We start from the raw sequence: 14,131 nt of genomic DNA, 5'->3' as shown, positions 1-14,131 counted from the left end.
ATGCGAGTGTTCTCAGTCCACACTCTCCCTTTGAAAAGCAGCATGATGTCATTTGAACCCTACAACCATCCCATTAGGTAGCTCAGGCAGGTATTATTTTACAGTTACCACATTATGCTTAACAAACTGGTGCACACCTGTAATTCCAGTGACTCAAGAGGCTTAGGCAAGAGGATTGCAAGTTCGAGGCCAGCCTTGGCAACTTAGCAACAGTCTCAAAATAAAAAATAAAATAAAATAAAAGGGTGGGTAATGTACCAATTTTTAAAAGTGGGAGGAAAAAAGGGTGGGGTATAGTTCAGTGATAGAGTACCCCTGAGTTCAATCCTCTGTACCAAAAATAACAACAAAAATAAAGTTACCATTTGATGAAGGAGAAAAGCAGTCCAAAAGAAAGATGAAGAGATGCCTCTAAAGCTAGAGAAACCCAAAGGGTAGATTTCTACTCCACATCTGCCTCTTGCTCATCCTTCTGACTCCCAGCTCTCCCTGTGTCACCACCCCACCACAATCTCATTTTACAGTCCTTTGTGCCAGTCTGAGTCCTAGTCTAACCTAAACCAGTCCTTGAACTCATGACCAGGCTATCCCAGCTCCACAGCCTCTGTGGCACCCAGCACCTGCTGCCCATTGGATTTCGATCCCACCCCCACCCACTAGTGTCTCACGGCAGCTCTGGAGTCACACTAATGTCAAATCTTGCCTCTGCCACTTACCCCCTGTGTGGCCTTAGGAGGTCACCAAATCTCTCTGTTTTAGTTGTTCATCCCCTAAGTTGGGGTGGCTGCAAGACCTCCCCCGTTGTTACAAAGGTAGAATGAGATGAGGCAGCACAAGTCACCAAGAACAGCAACAGGTGCTCAATAAGCAGTTGTAGGACATGCAAAGGCCTGGAGTCGGTGGCCCATCTCAAGGCATTTACCATCCAGTTGATGAAATAAGATAGAGATATAGATACAAATGTCAATGAGTGGAATACACATACCTTTATATGGACTATCTATATGAACCTATATACATGGAAAATTGTTTTTAAAAATAAGACAGAATAATTTCAGAGAGGTCATGTATCAAGAGCCAACTTGTAAATATGTTGTGTTCCAAAAGTTCTTAGGTTAATTCTTTGATCTTAAAAGCATATGGTCCAAAATAAAACAGAAAACTAAATATGGTACCATCTAAAATAAGGCCAGAATTCATTCTTGGTTCCCAGTCTAGCCTTCTAAACTCTTTAATCCCTAGTACTGTATTCTTGCAATAAAAATAACATAAAATACTACCAGTTTAGCATGTATAATTAGAGTTTTAAAAGTCTTTTAAATAAGAAATGGCTTCTTTACTTGGATGCTGGTGCTTGAGAAAAAGTGACTTTTTAAAATTAATTTTTTTTTTTTTTTTTGGTGCCAGGGATTGAACCCAGGGGCACTTAACCACTTAGCCACATTCCCAGCCCTTTTTATTATGTATTTTGAGACAGGGTCTTCCTAAGTTACCTAGGGCCTTATTAAGTTGTTGAGGCTGGGTTGAAACGTGCAATCCTCCTGCCTTAGCCTCCTGAGCTGCTGGAATTACTGGTGTGTGCCATTGTGCCTGGCTAAAAAGTGACTCTTATCAGTAGCAGTGCAAGGACCCTGGGCTTTCTGAAGGGCCAGTCTTCCCTGGTGGAGCACCTAGCACCCAGACAGGCAGTGCCTGGGCAGCTGGAGCCCCCAACAGCTGCCTTTAGCTGAGTGACCTTGTTTATTTACCTTAATGAGCCAACCAGTATTTTTTTCTATTGTGTATCACGAAGGAAAAAAGACAGGTGTCATGAGGTTTGAGTACTAACTGGGGGAGGGAGAAAAATAGCTTAGGATGCTAAAGGCCCGACGATGTGAGTGGAGCTGTGCTGAGAGAGCCTACTGTAAAAGAGGAAGAAGGGAGGGGCTAGGGAGATAGCTTGGTTGGTAAAGTGCTTTCCTCGAATGCACAAGGCCTCGGGTTCAATCCCCAGCATCACAAATAAATAAAATAGCTGGGCATGGTAGGACACGCCTGTAATCCCAGCAGCTTGGGAGGCTGAGGCAGGAGGATTGTGAGTTCAGAGCCAGCCTCAACAAAAGGGAAATGCTAAACAACTCAGTGAGACCCTATCTCTAAATAAAATACAAAATAAATAAATAAATAAATAGGGCTGGGGGAGTGAGTTCTAAGAAGGAAGCCTGTGTTCAATCTACATTTATCTGCAAATTATTCTCAGGCTTACGTTATTACCTGCATTGTACAGGTGAGAATAGTGAGGCTCAAGAGCTTCTTTCCTACTCCTTACCTCTAAACTGGAAAATTCCAACAACCAAACTAGTTTCCCTCCTTTCACCTCCCAAGCCATTTAACACAATGTCCATTCATTGAGTGTCTCGCTGTGAACAGCACTGAACGAACTGAACAAAGACTCCTCTCCTCAGACAATGAGCAAACACAATAGTATATGGTATGATAGACAACTGTGCGCAGAGGAGGGTCGAGGGAGGGGCCAGGGGTGCTGGGCAGGGCGCGGCTTTGAGAAGAGGACACCTGAGTAAAGACCCTGAAGGAAATGAAGAGGGAGGGAGTGTAGGACCCAGTGAAAATGAAAATATGGGGCATCTTGTTCAAGTTTATTAAGAGTCTCAAGATGGCAATGGTAGAGCATTAAACCAAGCACAAGGTCCTTCTAAGTGAAGGGCCCTATGTGACTGCAGGGCCTAAGGGCTGTATGTCTTTCCAGTAACATATCCACATGTGCATGTGACTATCTGAGGAAAGAGCACTCCAGACAGAGGCGATGGAATGTGCAAAGGTCCTGAGGTATTGTCATGTTTAAGAAACAAGGAAGTCAGTGCAGCTAGAGCAGTGAGCAGGGGGGAGGGTAGGAGGAGAGATCAGAGAGATGGCAGGGTGGGGGACAATGGATCCTGTAGGGCCTGTAACCACTGTAAGGGCTTTGTTTTTTCCTGTGATAGGAACTACTGCAAAGCCAAGGACAGGCCATCAGAATACTCTTATCAAAACCCTTCAGAGGCCTTCCATTGTCTTCAAAACAAAATTCAAACCTCTCAGCCTCAACTTTCTGACCTGTTACCATCTAGTCCTTTCCTATTCTTCACCCTTCTCTCTTAATGGTCCCCTCTCTGTTCCAGCCTTACTGAGCTTCCTGACGTGCCCAGGCTGGGCCACACTAATTCCTGATCCTCTGTCCTGGTGGATGCTGTTCCCTCAGCCTGGCATGTCCTTCCAGTCCTCTCCCCCCACCTCCTCCCCTCTCTTCACACCACAGGTCCAGCCTCACCTCCCCTGTCTTCTCCCTTGGGATGGGGATGTCCCTCTGGGATTGCAGCACTTTGTCCCACCTCTGCCTCACCCTTCCTGCCCAGAGCTCTGTGGCTGCCTTTTCTCCACCTTCTTTCCTGAGGGCTGGGAGCATGGCTTCTGTAGGTCTGGAGGCCCAGCACAGGGCCTGGCACCTAAATATCTGTTTGAAAGAGTCCAACTGGTGCGGCCCAGGGGGCAGAGGAGGCCCCTGAGAGGAGTTTGGGTGCCATCTTTACCCTACACTCTGCTGCCTCCCTCAGCTCACCAGTGGTGGCGCTGACTAGTGTGGGTGGCATGCTCATGAAGGCCTCCCGGAGAAGGTGACTTCTGAGAGGAGACAGGGCATTCCTAAAGGGAGAAATGCATAAGCAAGGGCAGGGTGGGTCCAAGCAGGGACAAAGAGACAGACCCCCATGCCCCCAGGTGGCCTCCAGAGCCCTTGAGGGTCCTAGGAGAGGCTGCAGGGCAGTGCATGAGTCTCAGGGCCCAGGAGCTACAGCAGAGAGAAAGCGGGGGGGCTGGCTGGAGCTGGGCCCCTGAAATGCTCCCATCTCCCACCAAGCTGGCTGCTAGGACCTCGCGACCCAAAAGGGAGTGGCCAACAGGGCCCTGGGACCTTGACATTTGTTGCTGGGCAGCAGAGCTGGCCCTCAATGACAGTTTCCCCTCCCCAGGCTCTATGTACTGAAGCTGTCAGACGACATCGGGAACTTTGGGGAGGTGCGGCTGCCCCTCCTCGGCTGCCTTGGTGTCTCCTGGGTGGTCGTCTTTCTCTGCCTCATCCGAGGGGTCAAGTCTTCAGGGAAAGCAAGTACCCCTCCCCAGGCAGGGTCTGTTCCCACCCTGAAAGACCCTGCCTCCCCTGCCTGGGTTGTGGGGGGATGTCGAGGATGGGTAAGGGCCATAAGAGGGGAAGAGGGACCAGAGGATCTGTGGTGCCTCAGGGACAACGAGGTGGTACCAGGGAGGAAAAGAGCCCAGAGGAGTCCATGGAGTCCATCTTGTCCCCAGGTGGTGTACTTCACGGCCACTTTCCCCTACGTGGTGCTGACCATCCTGTTTGTGCGTGGAGTGACCTTGGAAGGAGCCTTCACGGGTATCATGTACTACCTGACCCCACAGTGGGACAAGATCCTGGAGGCCAAGGTGGGATGTGGAGGGGGACCCCGACGGGGAGGGAGGGACCAGGCTGGGACCTTGCTGACATGGTGCCTCGCTGGCCTCCCTGCAGGTATGGGGGGATGCTGCCTCCCAGATCTTCTACTCACTGGGCTGTGCGTGGGGCGGGCTCATCACCATGGCTTCCTACAACAAGTTCCACAACAACTGTTACCGGTGAGAAGCTGGGGCCAGCCCTGAGGCTGCCTGCTGTGCCTTGCCCTCTCCACAGCCCAACCTGGTGCCCCAGACCAACACACTCCAGTGCTGCCTCCTGCCCACCAGGGCCCTCCCCTTCCTCTCATGTTCTTGAAGTCCTGAGAGTATTGGGTCTGGGTGGCTCTTTGGCCAGAGAAGGAGGAGAGATGGGATAATGATGTCTCGAAGCTCTGTGAGGATACAAAAGTCTCAGATTTACTTAAAAAGCCCCGGAGTGGACCAGAAAAGGAGTTGGGGGGCATGTTTGTTTCTAGAACATTCCCTGTCTCCATGACTTCTCTTGGCCCAAATCAGGGAAAGGGAAGTAAGCTGGCTGTCCTGAATGGTCTCTGTTCTCCTTCCCCTTAGGGACAGTATCATCATCAGCATCACCAACTGTGCCACCAGCGTCTATGCTGGCTTCGTCATTTTCTCCATTCTTGGCTTCATGGCCAATCACCTGGGTGTGGATGTGTCCCGTGTGGCAGATCATGGCCCTGGCCTGGCCTTTGTGGCTTACCCTGAGGCCCTCACACTGTTGCCCATTTCCCCACTGTGGTCCCTGCTCTTCTTCTTCATGCTCATCTTGCTGGGGCTGGGCACTCAGGTATGAAGTGCGGGACGGGGCTGGTGACCTGGGGAGAGAGGAGAGGGCAGAGGTCAGGCCCCTACTCTGATGATTGTGCCCTACAGTTCTGCCTCCTAGAGACACTGGTCACAGCCATTGTGGACGAGGTGGGGAATGAGTGGATCCTACAGAAAAAGACCTATGTGACCTTGGGTGTGGCTGTGGCTGGCTTCCTACTGGGCATCCCCCTCACCAGCCAGGTAAGGACCAAGTGGGAGAAAGACTGGGCTGCAGTTGCAGGTGCATGGGGAGCCTGGGCCATGGACACCCTGCTCAGCTGCTTGCTGGCCCACAGGCGGGAATCTACTGGCTACTGCTGATGGACAACTACGCAGCCAGCTTTTCCTTGGTCATCATCTCCTGCATCATGTGTGTGTCCATCATGTACATCTATGGTAAGTGCCCGTGTTTCCACGGACTTGCGTGTCCCTGCCTGTAGCCAGCCCACTGTCCTGTTGGGCCTGCTGACCGCCCTCTCTCCAGGGCACCGGAACTACTTCCAGGACATCCAGATGATGCTGGGGTTCCCACCACCCCTCTTCTTCCAGATCTGCTGGCGCTTTGTCTCTCCAGCTATCATCTTTGTAAGTTCCTCGGTGCCCTCCCTCTTCCTGCTGCTCATCAGCCAAGTGTCCTCTTGGAAGTCAGTGGAGGGAGAACAGGAGTCTGTCACTAGGCCAGAGCTCCACACCCATGACCCTGGCCTCCAGGTGTCTGAGGGAGGTTGAACAGTCAGATAAGTGTGTGCATACTTAGAGCCCCAAGTGCTGACCTCGGGCCAGGAAGGGAATACGGAGACCTGTACTTAACTATACTTGACTGACAGCATTGCCCAAGCTTGAAGGGGGATGGTGGCTGGCAGCAACCCCAGTAAATCAGCCCCCCTCCCTGGTATTCCTGCCTGGCTTCTCCTGAGGGTTCTCATAAGCCATTGGTATTAGTGTCATCCCTGTCTACCTCAATGCTGTTACCCCCAGCCCCTCACAGAGGAGGTGCCCAAGGAGGTTGGTTATGTGGCATGAACATAAGTGGAAGTATTCCAGAAGTGGTCCCAGGACCTTTCCATGCAGGCATAAGAGATATCAGCTTTGCATGGGGAGGGGGCAGATTCCTAATCCTTCCTGGTAGGGAAGTAGGCTGGCTTAGGAGGGGAAGTCCCTGTTGCCAGACTCCCAACAGAAAGTTGAATTGGTGGGAGAAATCCCCCTAGGGCAAGGACTCAAGCCCTTTCTGTACACTCTTTACATGTTAGTTTGTGAACACAACTCTCCAGGGTATCATTATCCACATTTTACAGATGAGGAAATTATGACATACAGATGTTAAGTAATGTCCATAGTCACATAAGTAGTAAGGCTGGGCAGAGCCATGATGTGGAACAGGTAGCCCAATCTGGAGCATGCTATGGGCTAAAAACCATCTCCTTGTGCTTGAGGTGGAAAGTGGGCAGGAGGGGGGTGGGGCAGCGAATAGTATACACAAAGAAGCAGCAAGGCTACCTCTGAGTGACATTGGTGTCACCTAGTAAGTGGTCAGGGCACTGTGTGGAGTGACATCTTACCATGCTCTATTCCTCAGGACCATAGGGAGCTCAGCACCAGACTTCCACTTTGGCTCATGTTTCTAAAAAATAGGCCCCTGGAGGGCTGAGGCCTCTACCACATGGGGTATGGGATGTTTCTCAGCTTGGCCCAGGCACCCGTTCTGGCCACCAGCCCAGCTTTGAAACTGGAGGAGCGGAAGTCTTCTGCTTTCAGGAGTGGGAGGCCAGGGAGGCCAGTGCCACTGCCTAGGGCCCACCTGAAGGGAACTCAGCCTCCCAACACTCAGAAAGGGCTGCCACCCTGGGGGTAGACCTGGGGCACCTGCCAAGGGAAAGAGACAAACACAAGAAGGGCCTCCCAGGCAGCCTCAGCCTAGGTCTGGGGTCCTCTCAAGACTGAAGCAGAATGGACAGTACCTTCTTTGTGCCTAGGAAGCCTGGCTGGAGTCACCGTAAGATGAGGATTCCAGGCTCCGTGAACATGTTTCTGGGAAGTCATGTTCTCTTTGGTGCTTGGCTTCTATTTCTGAAAAACTCTTTCTGACAAACTCATCCTGTCAGCTAATGAAGAGATTTGTCCACAGGTAGATGAGGCTCTAGCTCCATTCAGGAGGCTTGTTACATTATGTCTCATTATGTACATCCCAGAAGAGGTCCCCAGTTTAGGTGTGGATCTTACCTTTTAGAATTTGGTCACAAGGAAGGTCAGAGGAGCTTGAGCTACAGGAAGCAGCTGAAGGTTCTGGGGGAAGATGCTGAGCTCTGCTGGCAAGTCAAGGCACCCCAACCCTCCAGGCCCTCTAGTGGAACCAGGGGCCACTAGCTAAATCACTGGTTTCACTCCCCATCTCACTCCAAAGAGGCTCCCTGGTACACCCACAGCCTGATGCTCACCATTTCTACCCTTTGAGCCCTCCTCAAGCTAAATGTCACTATCTCCACAGCCATAGCCAGGCAGGGCTTTGTCCTACTCTTTCCCCAGCTCCCTCTATTTCTAATTTTTTTTTTTTAATATTTACTTCTTAGTTCTCGGCAGACACAACATCTTTGTTGATATGTGGTGCTGGGGATCGAACCCGGGCCGCACGCATGCCAGACGAGCACGCTACCGCCTGAGCCACATTCCCAGCCCCAACTCCCTCTATTTCTCAGCATTAATCAGTTCAAATCCATAAGACTGCACCAGGCACTGTGCACTGCAGACTCAGAGCTCACGCACGGCCAGGTGCTCCCAGGTGCATGGGAAACAGGAAACATAACTGAGCAAGGCAGATGGGAAATGCCACTGAGGGGCTCTTCAAAAGGAGACAAATCTGGAACAGCTTCCTGAAGGAGGTAGTCCTGACAAAGGGTTTGACAAAGGAAGATGTAGAGGATGATTCTCCAGAACAAATGGAGAAAGGGTAGAAGTGCTGGGTATAACTGAAACATTGAGGTAAAGTAACATGGCCAGAAAGATGAACTGAGGTCACGTTGCAAGGTGAAGGCCTAAAGGCCAGGGATTTGGCTTTGCCTAAAAGAGACCCTTTTGGAATTCTTGACTTCCAAAGGAAGCTGCAGCTTGATTGTTCTCCAGCTAGTTCAGGACTATGGCAAAGACAGACCTTTCCCATTCCATCTGCCCACCATATCCTATGCCCCTGGGCCTGCCAGCTTCTTCCACTGCCCAGGTGTTAACAGTTGCCACTTTCCAGCTTGGGAGTAGGTAGAGGAAGGGATGCTGCTAGGAGGGAGGGTCTGGGATCTGGGAGGATCTCTGAGCTGGCCTCATACCCACTCCCATCCACATCCTGCAGTTTATTCTCATCTTTACGGTGATCCAGTACCGGCCAATCACCTATAACCACTACCAGTACCCAGGCTGGGCTGTGGCCATTGGCTTCCTCATGGCCCTGTCCTCTGTCATCTGCATCCCACTCTACGCCCTGTTCCAGCTCTGCCGTACAGATGGGGACACCCTTCTCCAGGTGAGGAGTAGGGACTGGGCAACTTGGAGAACTGGGAGGAAGTGGGTGGATGAGGCTTAAGGGCTCCCTTCTGACACCCTGCCTGCTGCACCCCCTGCTTACTTCTTGTGCAGCGTTTGAAAAATGCCACAAAGCCAAGCAGAGACTGGGGCCCTGCCCTTCTGGAGCACCGGACTGGGCGCTATGCCCCCACCATAGCCCCCTCTCCTGAAGATGGGTTTGAGGTCCAGCCGCTGCACCCAGACAAGGCCCAGATCCCCACTGTGGGCAGTAACAGCTCTAGCCGCCTCCAGGACTCCCGAATATGAGCACAGCTGCAGGGGAGTGGCCCCACCCTACCCCGTGCTCCCACCACAGACTGGGGAGGCAGTGGACAGGTGTCACCACTTGCCCCATCATGCCCTGGCCAGGATGGCTGCTGTCCACTTGGCCACCACTGCTAGTGCAGTCATTTGTGCTTGTGTCCCCAGTGTTTACATGTCCTTCGGATGCCAAGGGGGTAGAGAAGCTGTGGGGGGACTGCAGGGGGGCCCAAAGCACTTTGGAGGGATCTTGGGCCAGGTCCCCAGAGGCCTACCAGCCTTTATAATGGCCTGTGATACCCTCACACTCTGCCCTGAGCTGAGGTTCTGGGCTGGCCCCCCGACCTGTCCTCCCTGGGCCTCCAGCCTTGTGACCAGTGTTCCTGCCCTCAGAACAGACCCCAGCCTCTGCCCAGGCAAATCTGGATCTTCCTACCTGGCAGGTTAAAGGGCTGGGGAGCTGCACAGTGTTACTTGTCAGACTGTACCACCCAGCCCTGTTTATCTGTGTAATTATTTTTGTAAAGATTGTATCTGTGGTTGCTACCCCTGCCCCCAGCCTCGGGTCCAATCTGTCTTCCAGGCCTGCTTGCACCTCACTCAGCTGCTCCAGGGTCTGTGCCCCTCATTCCAGCCCTGGATATGGGGACCACCCAGCAGAGGCTGTGACCCAGCAGCCTGCCCAAAGCACTTGTTTCAGGAGGGCAGGGGTGGAGGCTGCTCAGCAGGAGGTGTGAGCTCAGAGCCCTTGGGAAGGAGACCCTGCACGACAGCCCTTTGCCCTCCCTCCACCAGGCTAAAAGCCCAGTCTTCCCAGACGTGTTGCCCTCATTCATGTGCCAAATGGCCCCCGCCCACATGTTCCATCCTCCTCTGGAGCCAAAGCTCCTCTCAAGGCCTGCAGTGTCCATTTGTCCGTCCTCTGTGCCCTCTGTGCAGTGACAGCCCCAGTCAAGCCGTGTCTAATCCTTTGTAGCAATAATGGTGCACTGCCTGCCCCTGCCCATCGTGCACCACTAGGATTTTAAAGTCCATAGATTTTAATGAAATTTCTATTCCTGTCTCTGAACTGCTGCTGTGCTTTGTCTGGGTCCCCTGGGGGACAAGAGTCAGAACTGGGATGGGACCTCTATTGGCCAAGCCTTTGTGGAGGCCTGGGAGGAGAAAGGCCAAAGGATTTGACAGCTAGGATAGATGTCTGGCAACTTACCCTGAATACCAGGGACCTGGCAAGGGAGTGGGAAAAGGGCTAGACAGACAAACAGCCTTAGGGTCTTGGCAAGAACTCATCCAAGATGAGACCTGAAGCTGGCAGGGCCATGGCAACTGAGGTGGCATTGTAGAAGGGGCAAGTTCTGACAGAAGCAGAAGTCTGCTTTGTGGTTGGCCCTTCAGCTTGGGGCCTGGGGTGCTGCAGTGGACATTGGAGTGGAAGCTGGTCTTTCCCTGGGGCCGCACCGAAGCTGCCGTCCCCAGCGGCAGCTGGAGGCCCAGCCTTGAGACTGGGGGCAGCGCTCCAAAGGAGGTACAGGTAGGTGGCTTTGAAGAGGCCTAGTCCAAACTCCATCAGTTCCATGGAGGGGAGGAAAGGATCTAAGGTCCTGAATGGATGACTCCAATGGCTGCTGCCTGGACAGAAAGGAGTAACTGTATGGGGGCCATGGTCAGACCCTTCAGCCCACCCTGACTGCCATCTCCATTTTGGTATACCTGTATTTGGCAAAGATGCAGGAAGTTCCCAGAGAGGCCTGAAGCTCCTTTTCCATGGCCTTTTTCTGCTCCTTTAGCTCTGTGGAAGGACACTGCTGAGACAGTGCCCAGCTCCTCTAGTGTGTGCCTAGTATGGAGCACGGGCAGGAGGCTGGGTGTTCTGGGGCCAGCTTAGGGTCCTCACCTGCCAGGGTGGGCTCCAGGGTTGCTTCAGAGGGCTGGTGAGCCTGTGTATGCTCTGCTTCCAGGCAGCACTGCAGGGAGAGGTGAGTCAGTGGCACATCCTGAAGGCAGAGACCAAGATCCCCAGAGTAGGGCCTGGGAATGAAGCCAAGCAGCTTTCAGACCAACCACAGCAAGAGCAGCCCTTGGAGGGAACATCAGCCCTATCAAAAGTCAAGTGAGATGGTTCTTGGGCCTATATTCAGACTTAGGTAAGGGAAAGAGGCGAAAGACCTGGGAAATCCAGCAGATTAATCTAAAACTGCTGACTTTGGATAGGAGCTCAACCAGAATCCTGGGCTTCTAGGATTTCACACACACAGGTGTGCACATATGAAGAATGGATATAGAACTCACACAATCTGTACACATATGTATACACACACACACACACACACACACACACACACATGCATGGGTCACAGACCCCCAGGTGAGAAATATGTCTCTGCTCAGCAGAGAAGCTCTAAGGAAAGGTCCAGGGCTATGCTCACCTGCAAGGTGGAAATCTCCCTCTCCAAGGTGCGACACTCCTCCTCCAGGAGGCCTCTGGGACATAGGCAACATGGCAGCCACAAGCAGTGCCACAGGACCAAGTAAGCTGAGCCCATCACTCAGTTCCCACTTTCAGCCTTACCAGGAACCCCCTCTAGCCCCGTCTTTCTCAATTTGCATTGCCCTCTGCTACCTGGGTGCTGCTTAGCATAGACTTCTGGCCCAGGTCAGTCTCTCTCTGGGCAGGATATATCTTCTTGTCCACCTCATAACATTCACCCTTGTAGGCCCCACCCCCTCTTCTATGCTATTTCTCTGAGCTTATAACTTCTCCTGCCTCCATCCTTTGCCACATCACAGCCCTTCCTCTGCTTACCTTCTTGCAGCTCCCTCCATGTCAGACTAAAAATCTTAAGGCCTTGGTCCTTCCTGGAAGGAGGCCCACTAGCTCTTCAATAGCTGGCTCTATCTACCTCCCAGCCTTACACACATGGATCTCCCTTCTCTCTCAGTCCCAGCATCTTAAGATCCATCCCCGTCTCCTTTCCTGTGCCTCACATACCCACTCAGGTGCCCCTAGGCCTCACCTCAGGTATCCAGCAACTTGGTCAATGTTGGACATATTCAGTTGATCCTTGATGAAACTGAGGTCCCTGTGACTGCTGCTGGCAGATGAAGTCTACGTCACTCTCCCATGTTGCTCACCCCAGGCCTTAGGGACACAAATGTAGCTTCTCCTAGGTAACTGTGTGTCTTTTCTTATAAAGGCAACATAATACAGCATAATATAGGAGGAGTTCTGGAGCCTAGGCTTGCAAATGGGCTGCCACCCTTCACTGAATGTGACCTGGACAAATTGCTTATCCTTTCTGAAATTCAGCTTTCTCATCTGCTAAGTAGGAACATCACTCACCTTATAGTGTTGTGTGAGGATTAGAAGCTGCTATATCCACTTCTTATGAAAATGCCTGTTTATCTCACTCAGTTCCCTGCTGTAAATACTGTTCGCTGCCCTGTCCTCTCAGCTCTCCCTGCCTCTGTAGCCCAGCCCTCACTCCTATTCTTTAGGCTTGAGAAAGAACTGCCCACTGAACCCCACCTCCTGGCCTCTCTCTTCCTGCAAAATTCTCTCCATCTGTCTGGAGAACTGCTCCTTACTCCAAGACCCAGATTAAACCAGTTGCTCTCTCCAGAAAATCTTGCTGCCTTCAGGTTGGGCAGGTATCTCCTTGAGGCTTCTATAGCCCTCAGGTGCTGATCCCTATCACTGCTATAAAAGGGCTCCGACCCAGACTGGGAGCTCTTCCATGAAACCAGGTGAAATCCACCAGTTGGCTGGGGCCCTACTCAAGCAAGAACAGGTCTCTCCTCCCCTACCACTTTACCTGTGTTCACCAGCTCTCATCTGGGATATCTCCTGTTCTGGCAAGTCACACCTGGGCTCCTCCAAGGCAAAGCGAATAACCCTGGGGCTATATGCAGCCCAAGCCTGGGCCGGGTCCCTACAAGGTGCACAGGAAGGAAGCTGAGGGGTTCCTTTCAGGAAACCACAGGAAAGGCCACCCTGGCTCTTTATCAGGGGCAGGACTAGCCTATTTGTTGCCTGCAGAGGCCCTGGCCTGAGATTCCCACCTGCCCTCGCAGATGGCCTTGTCTCGGAGCCTTTGGAGAAGCTGCTGGAGTTCCTGGCGCATGAGGTCCCTCAGGAGTGGCGGAGGTGCCAGAAGGGAGCAAGGGTCAGAGATGGGGTGACAGCCTGAGGCTTGGGAAGATCGAGCCTCTTGCAGCAGTACCTCTAGCATCGCCACCTGCAAGGAGAGCTGGGGCACCTTGCTACTGGGCATTGAGGGGACCCGAGTGAGGGTAGGGCGGAGTCAAACAAGAAAGGGCAAGGCGGATAGCGACACCTGACAAGATCTAGGGAGTCAGCGGGCAGGGCCAGAGACCCGGAAGGGATGGCAAATCACGAACGGTCTGGGACAGGGCCCACCTTCCCACTCCCCACCTCCGCTCGCAGCTCCAGGCTCAGATCTACCACCGCCTCCCCCAGAATCCTCTTCACTTCAGGCCGCTCCGGGAGTGGAACATGCTCCTCCACCAGCTCCCACAGCGACAGGGAACCCCGGGGCATGGCGCCCGCGCCGCTGTCCCCAGCTCGGGCCTTTGGGATGACAGGTCAGAGCGCTGGATTTACTCGGAGATAGCCGGTCGCCCAGGTCAGGGCCCCGCCCACCCTGGCTTCCCAGGCCCCGCCTTGTTCTGTCATCCTCACGCCTGGAATTACCCAGTCCGCCACACCGGTCTCTGGCGCCGTTTCTTAAGCCGCGCTTCTGGCAGACCCTCTGGGGCCACGGTTCCGGGCCACCGCCCGGGGGAGCCAGGCAGCGGGAAGCTGGGGGGGGGGGGGGCACGGCGGCAGCCCCGCCTCTTCCGCACAGCAGTCACCCGGGAAACCGCGCGCAAACCCAGGCCCCAGAGGCCCCGCCCAGCTCCTGCCCTCCCGCTTCCCGCACCCGCGAGCTGTTGGTCCACGAGATAAAGGGCGTGGCGCTTGGAGGAGAAAGCTCCCCAGAACCCG

At 53.1% G+C, this 14,131-nt stretch overlaps 2 protein-coding genes across 3 annotated transcripts in view; one reads left to right on the top strand and one right to left on the bottom strand.

Moving 5' to 3' along the window:
- Slc6a9 (solute carrier family 6 member 9) overlaps nt 1–10,368 on the top strand; it is a 32,590-nt gene extending 22,222 nt beyond the window's left edge. The window contains exons 6-14 of the mRNA XM_026397826.2: nt 4,005–4,137; nt 4,342–4,476; nt 4,562–4,665; nt 5,056–5,293; nt 5,380–5,514; nt 5,610–5,709; nt 5,798–5,898; nt 8,654–8,824; nt 8,938–10,368. Of these exons, the coding sequence (XP_026253611.1) occupies nt 4,005–4,137; nt 4,342–4,476; nt 4,562–4,665; nt 5,056–5,293; nt 5,380–5,514; nt 5,610–5,709; nt 5,798–5,898; nt 8,654–8,824; nt 8,938–9,132 (1,312 nt within the window). The 3' untranslated portion in view covers nt 9,133–10,368. The remainder of the gene's footprint in view (nt 1–4,004; nt 4,138–4,341; nt 4,477–4,561; nt 4,666–5,055; nt 5,294–5,379; nt 5,515–5,609; nt 5,710–5,797; nt 5,899–8,653; nt 8,825–8,937) is intronic.
- Nucleotides 10,369–10,439: 71 nt separating this feature from the next.
- Nucleotides 10,440–13,906, bottom strand: Ccdc24 (coiled-coil domain containing 24). 2 transcript variants are annotated; one of them, XM_026397821.2, is made up of 8 exons: nt 13,559–13,906; nt 13,186–13,361; nt 12,939–13,055; nt 12,141–12,218; nt 11,553–11,607; nt 11,021–11,090; nt 10,837–10,915; nt 10,440–10,755 (listed from the first exon to the last, which is right to left on the bottom strand). In XM_026397821.2, the coding sequence occupies exons 1-8, from the start codon at nt 13,682–13,684 to the stop codon at nt 10,518–10,520; spliced, it is 939 nt and encodes a 312-aa protein (XP_026253606.1). In that variant the 5' UTR covers nt 13,685–13,906; the 3' UTR covers nt 10,440–10,517. The 2 variants fall into 2 exon arrangements, with proteins under 2 accessions (XP_026253606.1, XP_026253608.1); XM_026397823.2 differs by having other exon boundaries at nt 12,141–12,215.
- Between the last annotated feature and the right edge of the window lie 225 nt (nt 13,907–14,131).

Source organism: Urocitellus parryii, chromosome 11 (genome assembly GCF_045843805.1).
Source record: "Urocitellus parryii isolate mUroPar1 chromosome 11, mUroPar1.hap1, whole genome shotgun sequence".
Classification (NCBI taxonomy): Eukaryota; Metazoa; Chordata; class Mammalia; order Rodentia; family Sciuridae; genus Urocitellus; species Urocitellus parryii.
This window is presented reverse-complemented; position numbering and strand designations above follow the sequence as displayed.

Bases quoted from the DNA above. Each gene is read 5' to 3' on its own strand.
- Ccdc24 (XM_026397821.2), bottom strand. From the start codon at position 13,684: ATGCCCCGGGGTTCCCTGTCGCTGTGGGAGCTGGTGGAGGAGCATGTT. The intron at 13,362-13,558 runs GTGGGGAGTGGG...CTCTCCTTGCAG, and splicing joins GCCTGGAGCTGCGAGCGGAG to GTGGCGATGCTAGAGGTACT. The intron at 12,219-12,938 runs GTAAAGTGGTAG...TTCATCTGCCAG, and splicing joins ATGAGAGCTGGTGAACACAG to CAGCAGTCACAGGGACCTCA.